This window comes from Podarcis muralis, chromosome 4 (assembly GCF_964188315.1).
Source record: "Podarcis muralis chromosome 4, rPodMur119.hap1.1, whole genome shotgun sequence".
Lineage (NCBI taxonomy): Eukaryota > Metazoa > Chordata > Lepidosauria > Squamata > Lacertidae > Podarcis > Podarcis muralis.
The window spans coordinates 27096960-27119446 of NC_135658.1; the positions used below are offsets into that span (position 1 = coordinate 27096960).

The 22487-nt window shown below is 44.1% G+C and overlaps 1 protein-coding gene across 1 annotated transcript; it reads left to right on the forward strand.

Annotated features, from left to right (window-relative positions):
* The first annotated feature begins 2644 nt into the window (after positions 1 to 2644).
* On the forward strand, positions 2645 to 20990 carry PDX1 (pancreatic and duodenal homeobox 1). The gene is made up of 2 exons (XM_028726394.2): positions 2645 to 3142; positions 19314 to 20990. The coding sequence occupies exons 1-2, from the start codon at positions 2710 to 2712 to the stop codon at positions 19709 to 19711; spliced, it is 831 nt and encodes a 276-aa protein (XP_028582227.2). The 5' UTR covers positions 2645 to 2709; the 3' UTR covers positions 19712 to 20990.
* The last annotated feature ends 1497 nt before the right edge of the window (positions 20991 to 22487 follow it).

Consider the following 22487-nt stretch of genomic DNA (forward strand, 5'->3'; position numbering starts at 1 on the left):
CTGGTGGGTTTTTAATCCCAAGGATATAGGCCTACTTTTACGGGAAGACTCTCAACTTCCATCTGTTTTCACACTCAGACAAATTCTGCTGTTTTGAGTTGTTTGTTTCAAAGATTTCTATCCCACAGTGAAAATTTTCCAGACATTAAAAAACACACACCTAAAATCAGATTAAAATCTGACCTTCATTCTTGCTTTCATATTTATTGCATTGTGTTTTTATACTAAAATCCTGTAGGTAGGGCTCAAATCACCTTTTGGTCGATATATTATTATTAGGCACTCTAGTAGTAATAATACTCAGGGCACAATCTAGCCAAAAATTAAGCACATTTAGTATTTTATGAAAGATTTAACCATGTGCTTAACTTTGCCATTGAAATCCACCGGGTTTTAAAATGCTAAATATTGGCTGAATTATCCCCTTATTATGTAAGTACCAGGGTTTTCCTTTGTTTGAATGTTCAGAGTGCTGCACAAATGACACCACTGTGATCCTGTAAGCAGCCTGTAAACTAGGCCAGGGTTGTTATACCCATTTTGCAGTTGCCAGAAAGGAAGTGATGAGGCTGAGAGAAAACACTTCCTTTTCAGGCAGCGTACAGCCCAGTCCTATGCACAATACAGAGGTTACCCCCCTCAGTAACTATGCATATGATTGCAGAGGGGAGACTGAGCCAAGGCAGAAATCTCTACTGAGACACACAAACTGATTTACTATTAAACCAATCATAATAATAATAATAAATAACAATAAATAAGAGAGGTTAACCCAAGGGCAACACATTTTGGGGCTGGAGACTGGACAGTCCGAATGACCACCCTCCTCCAAAATAATATAATAAATGAAATCAATTTTGGATCCTTTAATGTTATCCAAGAGGACAGCAAGCTGCTGTATATAGCAACAACAACAATAAATATGCAAATATTTGTTAAGCATGTAAGCAAGGAATTGGAGGAGGGCTGGGAGCATGAAGAGTTTTAGGAAGTGTTTCTTTTCTGTTTGCACGCTGAGCCTCCTTGCTGCAGGAACTGAGAAAGTTGATAAGCGACTGGTGGCCTTTTCTAATCTCTGGCTGATAGAATTCACCCAGGTCGACAGGTTTCCCAGGTTGGAGGTTTAAAAAATCCAACAATCCTGGACACTTGTTGATTGAGCTTAAACAAACGTGCGGGAAAGCGGGGCCTGGCCACCTGCCCTGTTCTCCACGACGTGGAGGACGGTCCCCCACACCTTTAAGCCCTCCCTCCTTCCCCCCCCCAACACTCTCCCAGGTGCTTTCTTGACCACACAGCAGGCGAGCTGTTAAAGGCCAGCCCTTCGAAACGGCTCCACTGGACTCTGCCCAGCGCAGTGTGTGGACTCGTCAGCTTGCAACGCAAAAGGCGTCCGGGAAGCACTCAGCACACAGCTTCAACGGGATGTGGTGTACGCAATAAGTGATGTGGCCGTGGCAAGAGACAACGGCCCTTTTTCTTTCACTCATATACCCACGCAAGCCAGGATGGTAGATCCGGATTCGTTTCCATTTGTAACCCGCTCTGGAATTGCATTTGCAATGAAGGGAGGGTGAGAAAGGTTTTTAACATAATTTATATTTAAATAAAAATAAAAAAAGTCAGGAAAACATGGAGCCTGGATTTCTGCAATCCAGTGAATTTAATACCACTTACGGTCATCTTCCAGCCAAAGCAGCGTAGAGCCACGCTGCACTTTGCGCCCCGGCAACCAGCACAGGAAATTCGTTTTAAACTAGGAACCAGCAGTAACTTGTTGGGCACAGAAAACGGCCCGCGGATCGGGCGGAGGAGAAAAGGCTTGGCTGCATAATTGATACTCGCGCGCGCACACCTATATATTCAGGCTTGCTTTCTCTCTCTCTCTCTCTCTCTCTCTCTCTCTCTCTCTCTCTCTCTCTCTTTCTTTCTTTCTTTCTTTCTTTCTTTCTTTCTTTCTTTCTTTCTTTCTTTCTTTCAGAGGAAGTTCGTAACTACCTGAAAGGTTCTGGTGCAGTGCTGTCTGGGCAGGACTCTAGGGGCAAAAGTACAGCGCTCCACTCCGCAGAATAAGAAAGAGGCGCCCCCCACAACTGAGAAAGCTGGCTTGCCACATTTTGAAATTAATGAATACACCCCATCTAAAGAGCGCCCGCGCTATGAAGACTATGAAATTCAGAGACTAAAACTCATGCCTCCGATCTGAAACATTCCTGTTTCTAATCCAAAATATGGTTTTAGCTATCCAGGAAGGAAAGCTCTTTGTACATGTTCAAGGACACTCTTGGTTCAGTTACTGTTTCCATTTTTCCGGGGGGGCCGGCTGCTGTTCCAAGCCAGCTGCAATTATAGCACAACCAGGAGGTGAATGTCTTGCGAATACAGTGAAGTTTATTGGGGAGGGGACGTTGCTGTTGCTGTTACTACAATTGCTACTATCACCACGTTGCGCGCACACTCACACACCTCAAGAAAGTGAAACTCCCATGGTCTAAGCTTCAGCAAGCGCGGATTCTTATTGGGAAGGCTCCGCCCAATGGGGGCAGCCAGGCGGGCTCACGCGCCTGCCGGAGAGCCAATGGGAAAGCTCCCCGAGATGTCCTGGTCCTCGGGGCTCATCAGCCGCGGGCGCAGGTGAGTCGCACCTGTCAAAGGCTTCGCAGCGCAGCCCTGGCCTGTGCGCGGCTCGCCCCGGTGGCTCCTCCAGCCATGAACAGCGAGGACCAGTTTTACGCCTCCAGCCAGCTCTTCAAGGAGCCGTGCGCCTTTCAGAGATCCCAGCCGCAGGATTATAGCCAGAGCCCCCCCGCGTGCCTGTACATGGGTAGGCAGCCCCAACCGCAGCAGCAGCAGCAGCAGCCCCCGTACCCGAGTGTTTTGGGGGCCTTGGAGCAAGGCAGCCCGCCGGACATTTCCCCCTACGAGGTGCCCCCCATCACCGACGACCCAGGCATTTCACATCTCCATCACCACCCTCACCACCAGCACCACCACTCTCAACTGCCTCACTCGCACCAGGAAGCGCTCCCCTTTGCAGATGGGGCGGACTCTGGGGTGCTAGGAGAGCCCAGAGTGCACTTGCCATTCCCCTGGATGAAATCCACCAAATCCCACGCCTGGAAGGGACAGTGGGCTGGCACGGGTAAGACGCCTTCCCCTCTCTTCTTCTGGCCTCTCTCCTTCTCTCTCGGTCCATGCTGAAGCAAGACGCGGCGTCTCGGTCGGGGTTATGCTTTCAACGTGTGCACGGCTCTATGCCTGACTGCCAAGCCGGAGAAATGGGCTTCTTCCAGTCTCTCTTGGGCAAGGGTGGGGGCGAAGGATGGTGATAACGACGGCCAGCACCACCTTTGAAATAACTTGATCCCATAAATGCATTCGCAACACAACCCTATAGGGTGGTCAGGCGGGAAAGAAAGCCCCATTTGGCTTATGGGGCTTCTTCCAAAGGGGAGCGTGCAAAAGACTGCAATCACACTTGGTAAAGAGGTGCCACTGAAATAAAATGTGCGTTTTATTGTGTTTTTAAGTGCTGGAAGCCGCCCAGAGTGGCTGGGGAATTAATAATAATAATAGCCAATAATAATAATAACCAAGCTGAGGGTTCTACATCCCTCCCCATGGCAGGCAGGAAACATTTCCTCTTCTGGTTGTTAAATCTTCAGAGAGTCTTGGGACACCCTAAGGACTAACAACAAACTTTCACAATAAATCTGTGAGTCTTGAAGGTGCCACAAAAATTTTGGGAGTTACTGCTGCACATCAAACATATAAAACACATGGCTTCCCTCACAGAACCCTGAAAACTCTAGGCTGTTAAGAGTGCTGGGAATTGTAGCTCTGTAGATAAACTACAGTTCCCAGGATTGCGACTGTGTGTGCTTTAAAAGCACGGTGATTACTCAGCCTTAATGCAGCAATGCTTCTGGATGTTGACGGTCTTCCATTTCCTGACTGGAACTGGGGGTCACTTTAATGACAACAGACCCAGTCTTGGGAATCCAGGGAGAGATTTAGATTTGTACAGCCTCTATCAATCTGTATGTGATCTTCTTCTTCTTCTTCATGCGTTTTCATTTCAGTATATTTTGCCTATGGCCAGCCTTTAAAGAAACCATTATGCTGGATCCCTGGTTGCACTTTTCTGATGTAATTAGGAAGCAACCAAGAAAGGGAGAGAACTAAGACTACAATCCTGTATTATATGTTTACCTGGAAACAGGGCCGGCCTACACATGAGGCAAGGTGAGGCAACCGCCTCAGGCGGCAGGATCCACAGGGCAGCAGGTCCCAATGTCAACCTTTCTTCCCCACTTGTTCCTGATGTAGATCTTCCCTTGCCTCTTCTTCCCTGGTGTGAAAGGAGGCGCCATTTTGGGGTCCATCTCAGATGCCAAAATGTCTTTGGCCAGCCCTGTCTGGGAAACAGTTTTGTTGGATTCAAATGGGCTTCCTTTTGAGCAGGCAATTATATATAGGATTAAAGGAATCCCAGACTCAAGTAGAGTATCATTAAGATTAAGGCCACTTGTAAAACAACAGCAAAGGTGCCCCATTAACCTGGTCCTGCTACAATAGAAAATCTTACTACAGCGTGTGATGCCTTAGAACTACACAGCAGTCTACCAACAATAATTTATTAGGCAATTAATATTGGGGCAAAAAAATATTTCTGTAATGCCATAATCCTACACAGCAAAGAAGGCAAACACTGAATCAGCTGATCAGTTGAGAGTAAGAACTTAAAGCTGACCTTATCCAAACCGATGCTAGGTTTGCTACTGTTTTGAAAACCAACATATTTGGGAGCTAAAAGTTAGATCCAAAGATGCGAGTCACCTCGCACTATGACCACTGTGCGTCAAATTCAGCTCCCTTCGCTTGCAGTCCGCAAAAGTGTCTCCCCAGACTAGCTCTTCAAAAGTATTCGCCCTTCATGAGACAGTTTCTCGTTTTTGCTCACAGAGCTCCTGGAAAAATTGGCAAGAATATGTCTTATTATTAAGACATATTATTAAGTCCGTGAAACTTACTTTTGTCTTATTATTACGACATACTTGGCGGGGGTTTTGCCTCAGTCTTAATCAAGTCCTTACTGGTTCTTGGGAACTGAGTACAACATTTCAGCAAAATTTAAAATAGATTCGGTTTTTTTATTTTATGTTCAGATTCTCTTGGGACAGGTGGAGAAATCAGTAATCTTACTCCACTTTAACCCCGCTAAGACATCCACGAACTATGTCTGGATTTAAAGTAGTCTAGTAATCATTTTAGAAAACTTGTTTTGATAAACATTTCTACGTGTTCTCCAAAAAGGAGAGAAAGAAGAAATGTAAAGGGGAAATTATTTTCCATTTAAATCATTTCGATTCCAAATGCCTTGGTTTCACTGACTTTGGGCAGGTCGGAGATCTTGCATTTTTATGCAGGAGGGGGTTTTCTGGCCCGGCTTTGCTCCAGTTATAACAGGATCTAAACCAGAGCGTGCCAACTAATTTCCTCCACTTAGCCTAGTTACCTTCACGGAGAGCAAAGCTACCTAATATGGAAACAGAGAATTGGGAGCGATAAATTGCCAGAAACCATTTCCATAAAGATTTGCAAGCGGAACCCTGGAAAGGCAATCCACCGAACCGTTCAGCTGTTGCCTCTTGACTTAAGCCAAGTGGAAACTGATTCTGCACTCCAGTAGTAAGCGAGCCCCACTGACGTCCGTGGAACTTTTGCAGTAATGCGCTGAGGATTAGACTCTTGTTGGTGGCGAAATTGTTTCCTTTACAGTGTAATCCTCTGCACTTTTAGTCGGAGGTATTAGTCTGGCGCCTATTCCCAGGAAAGTGCAAATAGAGATTGCAGTTTAAACCGATTTATTCTCAGTGTCGCCGACAGGACCGAACCGTATTTAGACGGTTTGTTGTGGACGGGGCCTTATACCGAAACCGATGAGAGGGGATGCCAGCAATTTATGCGTATCGATATGGAACTAAATCATATTGATTTTTACAGGGATTGGTATCATTAGCACATTTACTAGGGATTAAGCTCCGTTGAACACAATGGGCCTTGCTTCCTAGCTGTCAGGCGTAACCTTGCGCTGTTAATTTTGGCGTCAGTCTTAACTGGCTTCAGGATCGGGCTCCAGAGCCCCAGCTGGTTCGCGCTGCCCAAAGACTCCTGAAGCGCAACTTGCTCTGCGTGAAGTGCGTAGGGCCCGCCTGCCCCATTGCACCCTAACAAATGACGCTTTTTGGGCACCAGTTCTACGCACGCGTTTTGGAACAAATTCAGCATAGTTTAAAGCTCCAATCCTCTATTCAGTGACTTCCACTGAATCCAGTGGGTTTTATTTCCAATGTCCATGATCGATCTTCATACGGAATGTACTTCCAAAGGCGATTAGAAGAGATTCAGGAGTCACACTCTGAATCTAAACTTATTGATTTGAAAGTAAGGTCCAGTTGTTTCCACGGAACTCTTAACAATAAAATGTGGTACAAAAGAAATGTCCCCGCCCGCTGTAAAGCATGTCAGTATTTTAGTATGATACAAAAAAAAACCCCGTGCGTCTATATTTAAAGTGTACACGTTGATAGGAATCCAGAAAGGGAGATCTGACAGCGGGAAGGCGCCTTCCTTAGACAACCTATGGATCCAGGTGGCCACCCTTCATCTTACCTCAGAGATGCCATGGCTGCTTTTGATGTGGAGGGATCAGTCCCATCCGCAGCTTTGAATTGTGTCTAGCTGGGTTATCTTGAGCCGTACGCACACTGAATGAATAAATAAATAATAAATAATATAAATAATATATAATATATATTCTGGCACCTCGCTCTTAAACGAGTTTATTTGGGAAAGAGCCCACGGCTTCTAGTGGAAATCACAGGCGTTCTTAGTCTTTTCTCATTAGAAGAGATCCCTGCACCATTGCCATTAACTACATACAACCATTAAGGCATAAGCCCTAAGAACCCCCTTACTTTGAAATAAATATCATTTAAAACTACGAGGTCCCCCTCTCCCATTTATATTGCCTTAGGATCTATGTAAACCCCTACAAAGTTGCAGCCCAGTACAATTAAATGGGAATGCCTGTTGACCGGCATGGGGCTTGCTTCTGAGTTAACGCATCCATAAACTCGTACATCAAATTCGATTGTAACAACTCCCTGATTCCCAAAACAAAAGTGTTGTTTTGAGCCACTATACAAGCTTCCTCTACGTCTGAGGCAATGTGTCTCTGAATGCCAGCTGCTGGGAATCGCTCCTGGGGCCTTTGCTCGCGGGCTTCCCATGGACACCTGGCTGGCCGCTGCGCGAACAGAGTGAGCCTCCAGTCTGATCCATCAGAGCTCTGCGGATGTTCTTACAGAATTATTGTGTGTCCTTGCTGTTGCCAACCGCCGGGCCTTGTCTACTTCTCAATTCCAGATTTTCAGAGATGCCTTAGGCGGCAGCCCTATACACACTTTCCTAGGAGTAAGCCCCCTTGAGCTCAGCTTATTTCTGAGTAAACCTGCATAGGGTCGTACTATAAGAGTCTTATGGCACAAATAGATGTTTTGTTGCGATCTGTTCTTAGGCTCATTTTGTCAGATGCGCGCGTGCACGCGTGTATAATTTTCTCTCAGTCTCCCCACTTCTCCAAATATAATACGTTTCATACATCTAATGAAATGAACCCTCCTCAGCGAGAGCTTATGCCTCAATAATTCTGTTGTTCCTGAAGGGAACCACAAGCCTCTCTTATTACATCTCATTCTATTTCTACGATTTTTAATTCCACTCTTCGCATTGATTTCACACGGGTTTACAAATTGGAACGATGTCAATATTTACGGATCTATCCGTTTTGTAAGCTTCGAGCCTTTCTCTCTTTCGCTACCCATCCCCCCACTTTCGCTGTTTTCCAGCGACATGATCTGGTCAGTGGCCACAAGAGAAAGTCTATTTGTTGCCCCTCTTAAGAACTTTATAGGGATCCCCCTGCCCCCATGTCTGCTATCTGGTGGAACAAAGCCCTTAATGCAATATTTGCAGAAAGGCGTGACCTGGAGCGCGCAAGGCGCAGGGCCGATAACATTGTGCAGCCAGACACAGCTTGTTCCCCCAACTGCCCTTCCTTGATCACCACGGCAAAGAAAACTACAACTTCTTGATCCTCCTCCCTCTCTCCCGTTCCCTCTGGAGAAATGAATAGTAGGTTGGGGAAACATGGTAATTTAGCATGAGCCTAATAAAATAATCCGGAGTCTGAGCCAAGTACGTTCTCCGGAGTTGAAGCCCAAGCCTGACCACCTAGGCTTGAGTCAACGGGTCAAGACTCTTATAATGCAATCCTATTCATGTTTACACAGAAGTAAGCGTCATTGAGTTCAATGGGGCAGATCTCCAGGTAAGTGCGTACAGATTTGTTGCGTAGGGCTGCAATCCAATAGATTCTTCCTCGGGACCAAGTCTCCTCGATTTCAATAGGATTTACCACCTCTGTAAAATAGATTGAAGACTTTTCAAAGGAGGTTCTGAATTAAGGCTGCAAGCCCATGTTCACTTACTTCGAAGCAAGCACTCTCTCCATCTAAACAGCGCCGGGAACAAAAGGCTGTCTGTTTTATCCCCCAAACAGTAACACTAACTCGGAGACAATCGGGTGGGCCCGAAGTCCTTAACTTTTCCTTTTTAGACACTCCTCATGAAAAGAAAATACGAGATCTTCCCTAGTGCTCCGCACCCGGTATGCGCGTAATTCTGCAGTTTCTTTAGACGGTATATACTTAATTACACAACTTTATCCTCAAGAGATTCCTAATGGGAAAGAACGATTTGTGATCTACCCTTCCCACCGGCTAAAAGTCTGGGATGTGTGTGAGGGGATCTAACAGAGTTGTCGCTATGTTAGGCTGAATCAGAGGGACGTTTTCTGGCAGCAATTGCCCTCGAAATCTATGGAGCTCCAACCCGTTTCAAGCATTTGCACGTTGAGTTTTCGCTCGAAATGCCACTGAAAACAGCGTAGAAAACCTGGGTGCAGACTTAACCATGTCTACTTAGAAGTAAGTCCCATCGAATTCCAAGGTAAGTGGGGCTAGGATTGCAGCCTAAACGGCCTTCAGCTGGGATCAGTCCAGAGCTCGTTCCAACCATTGCGCATTGCTAAGGCGGTGTGCACACACAGTCCTGTTTACTCCGAGTGAAGCGCGCTCCCACCGCGGGAAGCGGTGCGTATGAACAGTGTTAGCCACAAATCATATCTCTCCTGTTGTTCCTTGGGAAATACTGCGTTTTGATGCATTTTCCTCCAAACCAGCTTCCATCCAAATTGAGAAAAGGAACGGACTAGTTGTGTTTTAAGCATGTAATGTGTAGTCAGCGTAAGATAATGCGTAAAGACACAAACACAGTATTTTTGCTCAGTGAGACGTGCTAGACGCTAGATGTGCCCTATGCATTTAACGTGGATATAATTTTGTGTGTCTGTGTGTGGGGGAACGTGTGTGTACCTATATCTGCCTCTCTCATAATATTATTTTAAAGCAATTATATCTCCCCTTTTCCACCAAGGGCAGGACCCAAAGACGCACATCAGGTGCACATACTGACTTGTCCAAGCACAAGAAGATTCTGGATAATTCCCCTTTGTACTGCAGTCCATATCATATCAAAAAGTGCTTTTCCATTTTTCCTCATTTTCAATACATTTGTCACACAGCATGGGGGATTGCTTTTTGGAGGAGAAACGTGAGCTTCAGATCTCCCTTGGGCATGAGAATCTTGCCACATGGTTCTTTGAATCCAACTCAAGGTCTTGAGGGCGGCTAAAAACTAAGATGAAGCAATATAATCCATATGTCTCACAGTAAAGCTGACACACCAACCAGCCTACAAGGTAGATGTTATTTCAAAGTAGGAGGTGTTTCACGGTATATTTCGTATACAATAGAAACCATTCTTTTTGTTTTCAGTAGTCCTGTTAAAGCTGAAATGTATGTGCCTAAGAAAATTCTATCCTGGAATTGTTAACATTGAATACAATCTGGGTGTTGACCAAATATAAAATATTTTATATTTGCTCCTTTTTGGAATGCAGTAACCATTTCTCATTTGACAACATTTGATGATTTGGCTGCAGTTGAGGTTCACATTTGATGGCTGACAAAGGACACCCATACAAAAAATTAAGGAATTGCCAATAAGCACGAATTCAAAGGCCCAAACATCACATTTCAAACATAAATTTGAATTCTAAAGTTATATTTTTTCCATTCAAAACCTGAGTGGCAAAACTGGACTCATTGGAAGCCATTGCTGAATATTCATTTCAGAGCCAGCCCAGCTACTTTTTACTGGATTGAAAAATTGCTTTACTTTCACTGGATCTGGAGATACTTTATAAATGAAAACAAGTTGTATAGTGCAATCCGTTTTTTAAAAAAACAACAACTCAGAGTTCTGCACATTTATTAATGACAGAAGTCAACCCATAAAGTGGTGTGAGCAATTCATTAATGCCCTCATCCAAGAACCAAAATACTGATTTTTCAGGTATACACATTAAATTATTCAGACAACATGGTTAAGACAGGAAATATGTAGGGCTTCCTTCAGACTTAAGGGTGCAATCCTGATAAGGAAGTCCCACTGAGTTTGATAGGGCCTGCTCACAAATAAGTTTGCTTAGCAGACTGCAGCCTTTTAAAATCAACTGGGATAATATCCCAAATTAAAATAATAATGCCTTTTTGCTTTTTTTAAAAAAAGTAAAGTAAATTATTTCATTTACAAAAACCACATATGACAAGCATTTTCCTAGACAAAATATCCCTGATTATACCTCTTCCAAGATGGTCCCTACTGAGATGTATAAGGTGATATGCAGCATATGTCATACTCAGAACAGACTCATTGCAATCAATGAACGATATGATTGGGTATCATCCATATTGCACATCTAAAAACGCAGTATGCCTTCCCTTTTCAAAATCTATAAATTCCTCATCCTATGCATCTCTACTCAAAAACAAGTCCAACTGAGTTAAATAAGACTTGTTCTGGGGAAGAGGGGGTTATTGGGTTGTTGTTGTTTTGATTATGTATTTTGTGGTTTTTATATTGTGATTTTATCTTGTGAACCATCCTGAGACCTACAAGTATAGAGTGGTATACTAATAATAATAATGATGATAATAATAATAATAATAATCTCAGTGATCCTTCTGAGCAGACATAAACAGAACTGAATGGTTAATTGAGGCAAACATTCTATCCAATTTATTTCATGCTTCCTAATAAATATTACATAATGATATATTGACTGCAAATAAAGAGAGTAAATATTATAGGTAAATAAGTGAATGGCATAACAGATTCATTTATGGCTGTTTAGTCACTCACATATTTACATATAGTATAATTTAGTGTTTGACAATATCCTCTGAAGATCCTGTGCTTTTTGCCTGCAGGACTGTTTAGGTGCTTTCCAACCATCGTATCAGAGTTCCTAAAATTGTAACCCCATCTTGGTTTGCTTTCTTTTTCTTTTTCTGGACCAAGAGTCTGATCCTTGCTTAACTGAAAACATCTTCAAGAAAATAATGGGACTGATTTCTACCTAAAGTATTTAAAATCAAGGGACTAAAGTGTTCATAAATCTAAAAGTACCAGAGATTGGTGGATTTAGCGTTGGGGTGTGATTTTCTTTTAAAAGTCCTAGTATATTGCATATGTTGTGATGGCAACTCAGGTGCCAGTTCTGAATTGCAGGTCCTGCATTGAGCTGGGGGTTCGACTAGAGCTACTTAAAGGGCAACTCCTAAAGAATCCTGGTTTAAGGTTGCCTGGAAGTATAGCTGTGAGAGGCATAAACTTGAGTTCCCAGTATTATTATTATTTGGGTAGGGGGAGCTATGTGCTTTGAATGAGCTTTAGATGTATGGTCTGCATGTGACCATTCTTCACCAACCTGGTCATCTCCAGACGTTTTTGGAGAGTATCAGAAACTGCTGGGAGTTGTAATCCAAGACATCTGCAGTCCACTAGGCTGGTAAAGGCTGAACTAGATGACCCCTGATATCCCACTCCATGATTCTGTGATTTCTTGAGCTGATGTGCATATACAACAAGAAAGGTAACAAACATGTCAGTAAGTCATAAGACAAAGCTTTCAACAACAACATGTTGCGCACTCCCAAAAGGTATCAAAGTGGGGGAGACATAGTGATTGACAGAAGGGAACTGGGGAATAAGGAAGACGTATCCGAGGGTGGGTAGAAGACGTGATTAATCAGCCGCAGCTTTTCCAGCATTTATCTCCACAGCATGAAAAGTTTTACCTTTGTCTGTTCAAAGTGGCAGCTTTGTGTGTGTGTCTGTGCGAGGAATAGAACTGTTAAAAGAATACACGCAAAGCTAAGAATTTGTGCATTGCTATCCTCTGTGGTTTTAGAACATTTCAGACCAAGGACCTGCCTCCAGCTTTGCTCATGCATGATATGTAGGGGAACCAAAGGAGATGCACAGTTCCCATCCAAAGCAACGTAAATGATGCAATTCATTCATCAACTAAAGCAGGGTATCCCAAAATTCTGTCTCCAGCTGTTTTGGACTACAATTCCCATCATCCCTGACCTGCAAGCTAGGGATGATGGGAGTTGCAGTCCAAAAACAGCTGGACAACCAAGTTTGGGAAACCCTGAACTAAAGCAATGGAAGGAAAAGCCAGAGGTATGGAGCATTTTCTGGTGCAAACTGAAACAGGATGGCCGAGAAGAATGTCAAGGTAGTTAAGACTATCAGCCTCGGAAATAACGCAAGATACGTTTGAACGATAGTAAACCAGGAGCAAGCAGGGTTCCCCATAAGAAACGCCTAAAATTAAGATTCGCTGCTGATGGATCCTCCTGGTGTCCACTACATTATGCGGCAATCTTAAACACATTTACTTCGCAGCAAGTCCCCACTGAACACAGTGGGACTTACTTCGGAGGAAATGTGCATTGAATTGCAGGATTAGCGGCCCCAATTGGAGCTGAAATGAAAAAGCTCACAAAAACCTGAGTCTTTTTGAAATTCTGTTTTCAGCTTTCAGGGATATTTGGAGGGAGAATTTGAGTATTTTCCAACAAAATGCTTTTGCAATTTGTATCGTTATGGGCAGTTGGATCAGCAAAAGTTAGTATCGACGTTCCATTGAAATAGATAGTCTTTTGGCTGAACTGACGCTTGCCTGAAGACAATGACGCTTGCCTAAAGAAAGGGGCCAAACGGCATATTAAAATAATATACGAGTTTTCACGTCTGATGACTTTCAAACAGGATATCAATTTCCATTACACGTAGAAGGGAATTACCGTCCTCCTCACTTCGGTTCCACATTGGGTATGGGGTTGCCCTGAGAGGATGGGTACAAGCTCATACATGCTTGCCCGCTCTTTCAAGATCAAGTCGAACTGGATTTCTTACAAATTAGATTGGCTATCAGTCCAATCCTGGACACCCTACTCTGGCAAAAAGTCCAATCGATCTTGGGCGGGGAGGGAGAGCTTTGCCATGTTGTTTTATCTGTTCTTAGACCTTACAACAATTTAACTACAGATAAGCAAATAGGATGCTAATATATATAATTTGGATTTAAAGAAAAAACACACACCACTGGTTTTAACAGAATTTGATATCATACAAATGAGTTTAGGAAACAGTCCTGTGATCTTGAGTTCTATGGAGCTTACTTCTGAGTAGCCAGGTTTACAATTGGATGGTAAGCTTGTTTTCTCCAGAAACAACATCCGAGTCCGCCTTCGGTTCTTGCGGATCTTAGAAGGTAAGCGGAATATTCCTACCTATTGTCTCGGAGGCCAAATTTAGAAGCCTAATGTTACCATAAGCACCGTCTTAGGGCAGGATCTGGCCGAACTGAAGCACTTTAGAAATTTCGTGCATTGTGGGAGGAGATGAAAAGTCAGATCCTACGAAAGTTAAGCAGGAAATAAATGTCTGTTAAATGGATCTTACCCCCACTTAAGCGTAATATTGTGCAGCCTTAACGCATGGGCTTAATTTCCCTGTTGCGACGCGCAGCCCGATCCTGGTGGCTCTTATACGCAGAACCTAATAACCTTTGCATGTTTACTCGGAAGGAAATCCCAGCAAGTTCGGTGCCGGGCATGCTCTTTAACGCTCCTGTTGGAGTGCAGCCTTATAAGTGCACAACTTTGGGTGAACAGCCTCTGTTGAAAGCGATTCCCACAATACGTATAACATTAGGAGACTTAGGTGAAGTGGGGGCTTAATCCCAAGTATGTGCACAAAATCTTAGAATCGTGGAGCCCTATCCTAAGCCAATCGATCGGTATTAAATTATTTTAAGAGTTAAAAAGATTGGGTTTATTATATATCAGGATTCAATAGATCAACAGTCAATCAAATCCAATTTGCTTTGCGTGCGTGTACCTCGGCGCACTGTTCAGCTGTTTTAAAAAATCCGAGAATAGGGAGATCAAAACGTTTCTTGCGAACTACCACCACCGTAAGATCAATGAGACTTTTTGCCAGGGTAAAGTGGATTAGGTTGGCAACCGATTTATATACAAGAAATCCAGTTTAACGATAGCAAAATCCCATGGAATCCCACTCTCCATCCCAGCCAAGAAAAAAATTTCCAAACAAGTTTTGAGGTGATGGTCTATTTCCACGGCTATATGAACAATTAATCTCTTAAAATTAATAAACTGCACACCCGAACTGTGAAGCTAAAGAACTGGAGAAATGCTGGGATCAATTAATCGGTTAGACTAAGGACGAAATCAATGTTACTTAGGCTGTAATCCTCATCCAGTTCCAATGTTGGGAAGTGGCTTAAAGTTTATTGATTTGTTTAGGTAACGTAAAAGCTCTGCTAATATTATTAGTTGATATGGGAGAGGAAATTGCGGGTTATTCATAGTTTTTTCCCCCTGTGTTGCGAAGTAATTTTCCAATATGCCTGAAAGATGACAACGGGAATGTGTGTGGAATTATCCTATGACAAAACAATGAAAAACTGGGCATTCTTAAATTTCATTGATTTCAGTGAACACAAGCATACCTTTTTATGTCCCACGAATTTCATTGATAGGAACTTGGGGGCGGGGGGGGGCATAACTCTCCAGATTTTCTAAACATAGCAGTAAAAATAGTATTTACTAGCGATTAGAGTTGAAATGTCAAAATCAGAATCCGATTTGTTTTCGCTTATAGTTTTTTCTGTGCGGTATTTATATTGGCTTTATTGTATAGTTATCTGGAAAACTTGTCCTCCTCTGAGAGGTTTGATAAATATAATTAATTAACTGGATGGCTGAATAAATTGACGGCTGGTGATTTCAGTGTGGGTTGCTTTAGAAACTGGAAATACCTTCCTTAGGAAGAACCCGCTCCCCAAATCTTGGAAGGACCTAGAAATCTAGCTGCAGCAAAAATTACTCCAGACCTCTGTCAAGTAGGGAAATAGTGCGTTCGATGTTCTCGGTAGTGAGAACAGCGAATTCTTGAAGGTCCTCAGCTGCATCATCTCACGGGCGCCCCACGAATTTCTTAACAAGACAAAAACACATCTTAGGGACCCGATCTGTTCACGACTTTGGTATTGATTTGGTTTTATTTACTGTGATGATTTTCGGCTGTAATTTTAAAAAGGAGGCGAAGAGTTGACGTTCAGAAAGGTTTAGCACCCACCCGCCCACACGAGACAAATTTACAAGTATATTGAAAGTTACTTTTTAGTAGTACAGCACAGATGGACGCAAATGCGCAGGCTGCTTAACTCTTAGTTTAAAAAATGGGCCGTTCCAAGTTTGCGTCTCACTGCGCAATCCTATGCGCATTTCACCAGGAGTAACACCTGCTGTGTTCAGTGGGGATTATCCCAGACATCAGTATTACAGCCCTTGAGTACTTAATTCAATTTTTGCAGCCCCAACAGTTATTTTTCAACTCCTGGGCTTTCTTTGCTCGCAAACGACCCCATCTCCAATTTGCTCTACGAGTGTTAGAGACGATTCAGACAACCTGAATCTTGGTGTAGCTGATGGGTTGTATTGTGCTGTGGGCAGAAAGCAGCCAGCCCAAACTGTAGGCAGAGCCCAAGCCAGTGAAAGGCAGAGCCAACACTTTCTAGGTTTATCTCCGTTTTAATTCCGGTTGAGTTTTACAAGAGGGATACTGAGACTAAGAAAAAGGAAGCGGACAGGTAGTGCCCCCCGAACCTCTCCAAAGACTGGTTGCAGGTAAGAAGGCAGACAGGTGGGGGCTGGGTTGGGGTTGATGGGGTGATGTCCCACTTGCCCTAATGGACCAGCTGCTGACATTTCCTTTCCACAAAGAATCCTGGGAATTGTAGTTCACCCCTCACGCAGCTACAGTTATCAGCGCCCTGAGCAAACTATAGTTCGAAGGTTTTTGTGTGTGTGCGATTTAAATGTGCTTTGAATGTACATTGTTGTGGGCCCTTGTGCAAAACGTTTTGGTTCTTTTGGGAGACGGGTTTCCAATTTAGCTTGAATTTCACAGCGGTATCCAATTCTTCTGATTGGAAACGAAAGCCTTCTGATTGGAAATGAAACATTATGATGCGAAGAAGAAACTTAATTCCTTCTCTTCAGAGTGTATATAAATGACAGGTGAATCTTTATGCGTAATATGGCTTGACATGACAAAGTTGCATTAGAATATTCCAATCCAATCCAAAGAACTTTATTGTACTAGCCATTGGCCATGACAAGTCTGAATCAAAAATAAATACAAGCAAAAGGAGAGTCGTGCCACAAATAATGGTCTCTATTTAGATCTCTGCGACTCCCTTACAGTTCACTGCTATATTTTCTGCTGTCTTCTTTCTGATCTTTTTGGAACCCAAAGCAAAATGGACAACTTTATGAGTCACTGAGGCGTTTACATCGTTAAGATGTCATAGGGCCGTCTCTGCCGTGGAGAGTATTAGAGTATTGCGAGAATTTTATATTTCCCCTTTTTTATAACTTCCAGATTTTTCGAAGAATGTTAAGTTTTTCTACTCAAAGGCTGGAGAGGAGAGAGAGGGAGAGAGAGGACGAATTCATATATATATATGAATTCATATATATATATATATATATATATATATATATATATATATATGAACTGTTGCATTACGACAGAATTTTCGTGTATGATAATTTAATAGCATTTGTGGTTTGGTGAGTCCTGGAGACACCAGGCTTTCTGAACGCCCTAGATGGCCACCTCAGTAAGAAGCTGCCTTCTACTGAGCCAATTCCTTGGTCCAGCTAGCTGAGTATTGTCCACACTGACTGGCAGCGACTCTCCAGGGTTCCGGACAGGAGTCTCTCTCTCAGCCCTAACATGCAGATACTAGGAACTGAACGTCGGACCTTACGCCTTAGCTACGGCCCTTCTCCAAAGACCAACCGGTATATTCCCATTTCTTTCCAGTATAGTTCAAGTTGCTAATCCCTTTCTGGTCTTCCATATTCAGAATTCTTGCTGGCTCCTTCCTAGTTTTATTCAGTTTCGGTTCGGGGTGCTTCAAACGTTGTCGGTCACGTTTGTGCTTGGTGGAGGCGAATTTTAAGGACCGAAGGAGTGCTTTAACATAAAACAGAGAGAGAACCCTATCTATGGTTTTACTGAAACAGAAAACGAAACAAACAATATTTTAAATGGCATTTCTATCGGTTTATTTATTCGACATTTTAGGTAACATGCCACAGCAAAGCATGACAATTAAAACACTCCCAGACAGGTTAGAATATTGTTACACAATTAAAATCCGCAACAAACCGCTTTAAAACGACCGAAGTACAGCATGCGCGAAAAACCATTCCTCTCAAAGGTTGGGTGTTGTTGGCGGTGGAATCAAGGTCTTACCTGTCAGCAAAACTCTTATTTAAGAGTCCGGGCAGATTGCATTGGAAGGGGAAGGCAGGTCCATAGCCTGGGGGTCTGGATCAAGGACGACCTCGGGTTCCCAGTAAGGAAGGCAGTTTCAGAAGAGCATCCGCATCAATGTTTGGGCAGGTGCATATGAGAAAAGGAGCCTTCTGTTCATTAGATTTATTTCACGCTTCCTTGTTTATTTCATGCATCTAGACTGAAGTTTTAACGATAGGCTTTATTTAGAGCAGGGTTTCCCAAACTTTTGTCTCCAGCTGTTTTGGGACTACAACTCCCATCATCCCTAGCTTACAGGACCAGTGGTCAAGGATGATGGGAAATGTAGTCCAAAAACAGCTAGGGACACAAGTTTGAGAAACCCTGATTTAGAGCAAAAACCATAGCTCAGAGGTAGGAGTGTTTGCTTTGTCTGGAACCCTGGAAAGCCTAAGTTTTGAATCATAGAGTTGTTGTGTTGGAAGGGGCCACGTAGATCATATAGTCCAAACCCTTGCGCTCATGCAGAATCTCTTCGCCCAATGTGAGGCTCCAACACAGACCCTGAGATTAAGAAGTCTCATGGTCTACCAACTAAGCTATCCCGCAGTTTTTGCTGGGCCAGCGGTCAGACTTACAGTAATGGCAGCTTCATATATTTTGTCGTGTGACTTGGGCTCCTTGGAGGAAAGGCAGGTGGTGATAATGATGGTGGCGGCGGTGGTGATTACTGGAACGCATAATTGGTTAGAAGGCAGACAAATAACCGAATGAAGCGTCTTTCACCTGCTGACAACTCTGCATGGCCGAGTCTAGGACTGCTCTAAGACTTGTTTCTGCTGAAATTTTGTTTAGAGCCACGATGGCTGTTGTGTGAGATGCATTATGATCCAAATGGTTACCTGAGTTACGCACAGAATTATAGAGTTGGAAGGACCCGAGGGTCATCTAGTCTGACCCCGTGCGGTGCAGGAATCTCAACCACATCAACACAGATCAGGTTGCTAGACATTTCCTTGCTATCCTAGGAACAGCTGGTTTTGGTTTCCTTGGATTTATAAAACAAAGAAAACCGCCTTCCCGAAGATAGAGGGCCACGAGGAATTTGGATCTATCGCCTTTTTAACTCTGTTCTGTGCTTGGTAAAAGTGTTTCCCAAACTTGGGTCTCCAGTTGTTTTAGGACTATAATTCCCACCATCCCTGACCACTGGTCCTGCTAGCTAGGGATGATGGGAGTTGTAGTCCCAAAACAGTTGGAGTCCCAAGTTTGGGAAACCCTGGCTTAGAAGAAAAGTTAGAACCAGGTCGTCGCCTCCTCAAGGTTCTAGTCCTCACGAGCCACCCACGGCAACGCCCTCCTCGCGGTGCCTCCCTCTGGGTCGATTCTCATTGATCTGTTCCTCTTTCTAGGCGGCTCTTTCGTGGTGGAGCAGGAGGAGAATAAGCGCACGAGGACCGCCTACACGCGGGCGCAGCTGCTGGAGCTGGAGAAGGAGTTCCTCTTCAACAAGTACATCTCGCGGCCTCGCCGGGTGGAGCTGGCCGTCCTGCTGAACTTGACCGAGAGGCACATCAAGATCTGGTTCCAGAACCGGCGGATGAAGTGGAAGAAGGAGGAGGACAAGAAGCGAGGCGCCGGTGGAGGAGGGAGCAGCCAGGAGCCCGAGCAAGACTGCGCCGTGTCGTCGGGGGAACTGGCCGGGAAAGAGCAGGGCGAAGAGGAGCGCTCGGCGCCCAGCTTGCTCCCGGTGGAACTGCTCCCCTCCAGCCCCGACGCCTCGCCCAGGCGGCAGCAGGACGCACGGTGAAGGAAGCCCAGGCTCCGGAGCCTGCGGGAAACGCAGGAGGAGCAGATCTGGCAACCTGTCTTGGACGTCTGTCACCGCCGTCCCACAAGATAAGCCCTCAGAGGTCTCTGGTCCCATCTCGTCCGAAGGGACAACATGGTGCCCTCAAGGTGTCACTGTGGACTACAACTCCCATCAACTCTAGCCACCCTGATGCCTTTGAGATGTTCTGGACTGTGAGCCCTAACTCAATTTGATGCCCTCTAGATGTGGACTGCAACTCCCATCAGCGCTAGCCTGTATCACCAACATTCCCACCAAAGGGATGATGGGAGTTGTAGTCCACAACATCTCCAGGGGACCTGCTGTAGACTGCAGCATCCCTGGGCGGGGGCAGGCGCGAAAAGAAGGGAACTCTCAGGTGTGGGGACCAGGGGATCCTCCAGGTGTTGCTACAACTCCCAAAATCCCTGACCATTTGGTCATACTGGCCGGAGCTCTTGGGATCTGGAGTCAAAGGTTCCCTGCCCCATGACCTAAGGAAAGAGGGGAGGAAAACATGAGTATTTCCCCCTTCAAATCTTTAGTGTCTTGTTTCTTTTCATTTTTTAAAAAAGCAATCTCAATTAAGAAGCCTTTTTTTAACGTGCTTGTTTAAAATGTTTTTGAAAATTGGATATTTAAGAGATTATTCTATATTAATAAATATTCAGACATTGGGGGGAAATTATGTAGGTGTAAGTATAAGGACATCCTTTAGACTCCTTGCATTAGAATGGAATTGGGAATATCAGTCCCTGGTAAACAAGGAAGACACGACACATGTTTGGGGACTGGAGTGTGGGGCTCACTGGAGGAAAGATGGTTGGAAATGTGGCAAGATATTTTTTTCAGTCCAGCAGCCTGCAATAACTGTTACGGGATTGCAGCGCTAACAGTGTCTGTACATAGAAAGGTGCTTTCAAGTGATTTAGAATATTGGCCCATCTATATTATTCAAGCCAGCCTTTCCTGGAGATGCCCAGGGACTGAACCTGAAATCTTCTGCATGCAACACAGATGCATGAATGCCTAGTTGAGGCCCTTCCTGTGGGAATGTTCAGGGATGCAGGAGAGGATATATTGCTTGATTATAGCCTTTCCAACTTGTGTAAACAAGTTCACAATTTCGCAGAGTAATATTCTCCTTTTTAAACTTGCAGCGGATGCGTTTGCTCAGGCTCGCTAAAGCCTCTGTAATAACTGTTCTGGTATTTCCCCTTATTCCCTCATAAAAGATAAGACACAGTCTTCTATAAAAGTATAAAAAGAGTTTACTCACATTCTGTTCACAATCGGATCCCAGAAGGCAGACTTAGCTTAGAAAAGTAACATACACCTGGAAACTATTTCATAAGGAGACTGTCCCTCTGTCCTCTCTTGGCTAGAAGCCAAGAGGGCATCTTTGGCTAAGCAAATGTTGCTTCTTTGATGCATGTAGTAAAAAGAGAGAGATGGAGACCCTGCCCTGTGCTTTTGTCGTTACCTGCACAGGTGAGGCCATGCCCACCTCTAGTCACATGCAGAGGAAGTCTGTCACAGCTCAGAAGGAAACAGGAAGTTTACCTGCTGGCTGGACAAACATTCCTCCCCAAGTGTTCACTCTAGGAATGTTGTACTTGACTACTCTTGTGTTTCACATCCCACACTTCCTTCCTCATTCAGCAGTAAAATCGGATGCCATAAACAATACTGGATCCTAAACATGCCTACCTGAAAGGAAATCTCATTGGGTTTACTTTCCTGCGAGTATGTTCAGGCTACAATCCCATGCCCTCTAACCTGGGAGTAAGCTCCACTCAGTACAATAGGAGACACTTCTGAGTAGTGCTGAAAGGTTTCCAAACATATGAATATTTACTAAGGAAAGGAGGTCCCAGCCTGCAATGGGGCTCAGTCCAAAGTCAGTGTGCTTTGTAGCCATAAAAGCATACATAGGTCTATCTTGTCCCAAACCCTGTGTTCCACAGCAGCTAATAGAAACCTCAGGCAAGCCCACAAACAGGGCATGTATCTAGCTCACTATTGTATTCTAATAGCAGAGATTATGGCCACAGTCAGATAGGTTACAGAGGATAAGGTAGGTTGGATGTCTCATTTTATTAGAAAAGAAGAGATCAGAATTTTGGGTTTGTTTTCAAGATGTGAATTTATACAGGACAAGACACTTGGAGCATAGTTCAGCCAAAGTTAAAGCATTTTTCCTTGCCTCATTTAATTACAGTAATGGGAGAATTAACATATACTTAAGGCTGCAATCCTTTTGCTCACTTACCTAGGACTAAGTCCCATTGAAGGCAGTGTGGCTTTCTTAGTAGACAGGCATGGGGCTGCACTGATCTTTGAACTCAAGAGGACTAGGGAATCAACTCCATACATATCTATTCAGGGGTAAGCCCTCCTGAGGTTCCAGGGGTTTACGTTTGAGTAGGCAGGTATCAGATTATACCGCAGGTATAAGATTTTTCATTCCAGTTTATCCCCCAAATGTATAAAGTGAAAGCCAACTCAGATCCAAGCCTGGCTTTTACTTCCTTTCATGTGAAACTTGTGCAGAGCAATTTCTACTGATAAGAAGGCAATTTGTATACATTCCCAGAATGGACAGCTGAGACTCTTGAAAACAGGTTACATAGCAATGTGCCTTGTGCGATATCAGATCATTTCTCCATCCAGCTCAATACTGCCTTACAATGAGTGACAGCACCTCTCCAGGGTTTCAGACAAGGGATTGGCTTGGCACTACCTGGTGATGCCA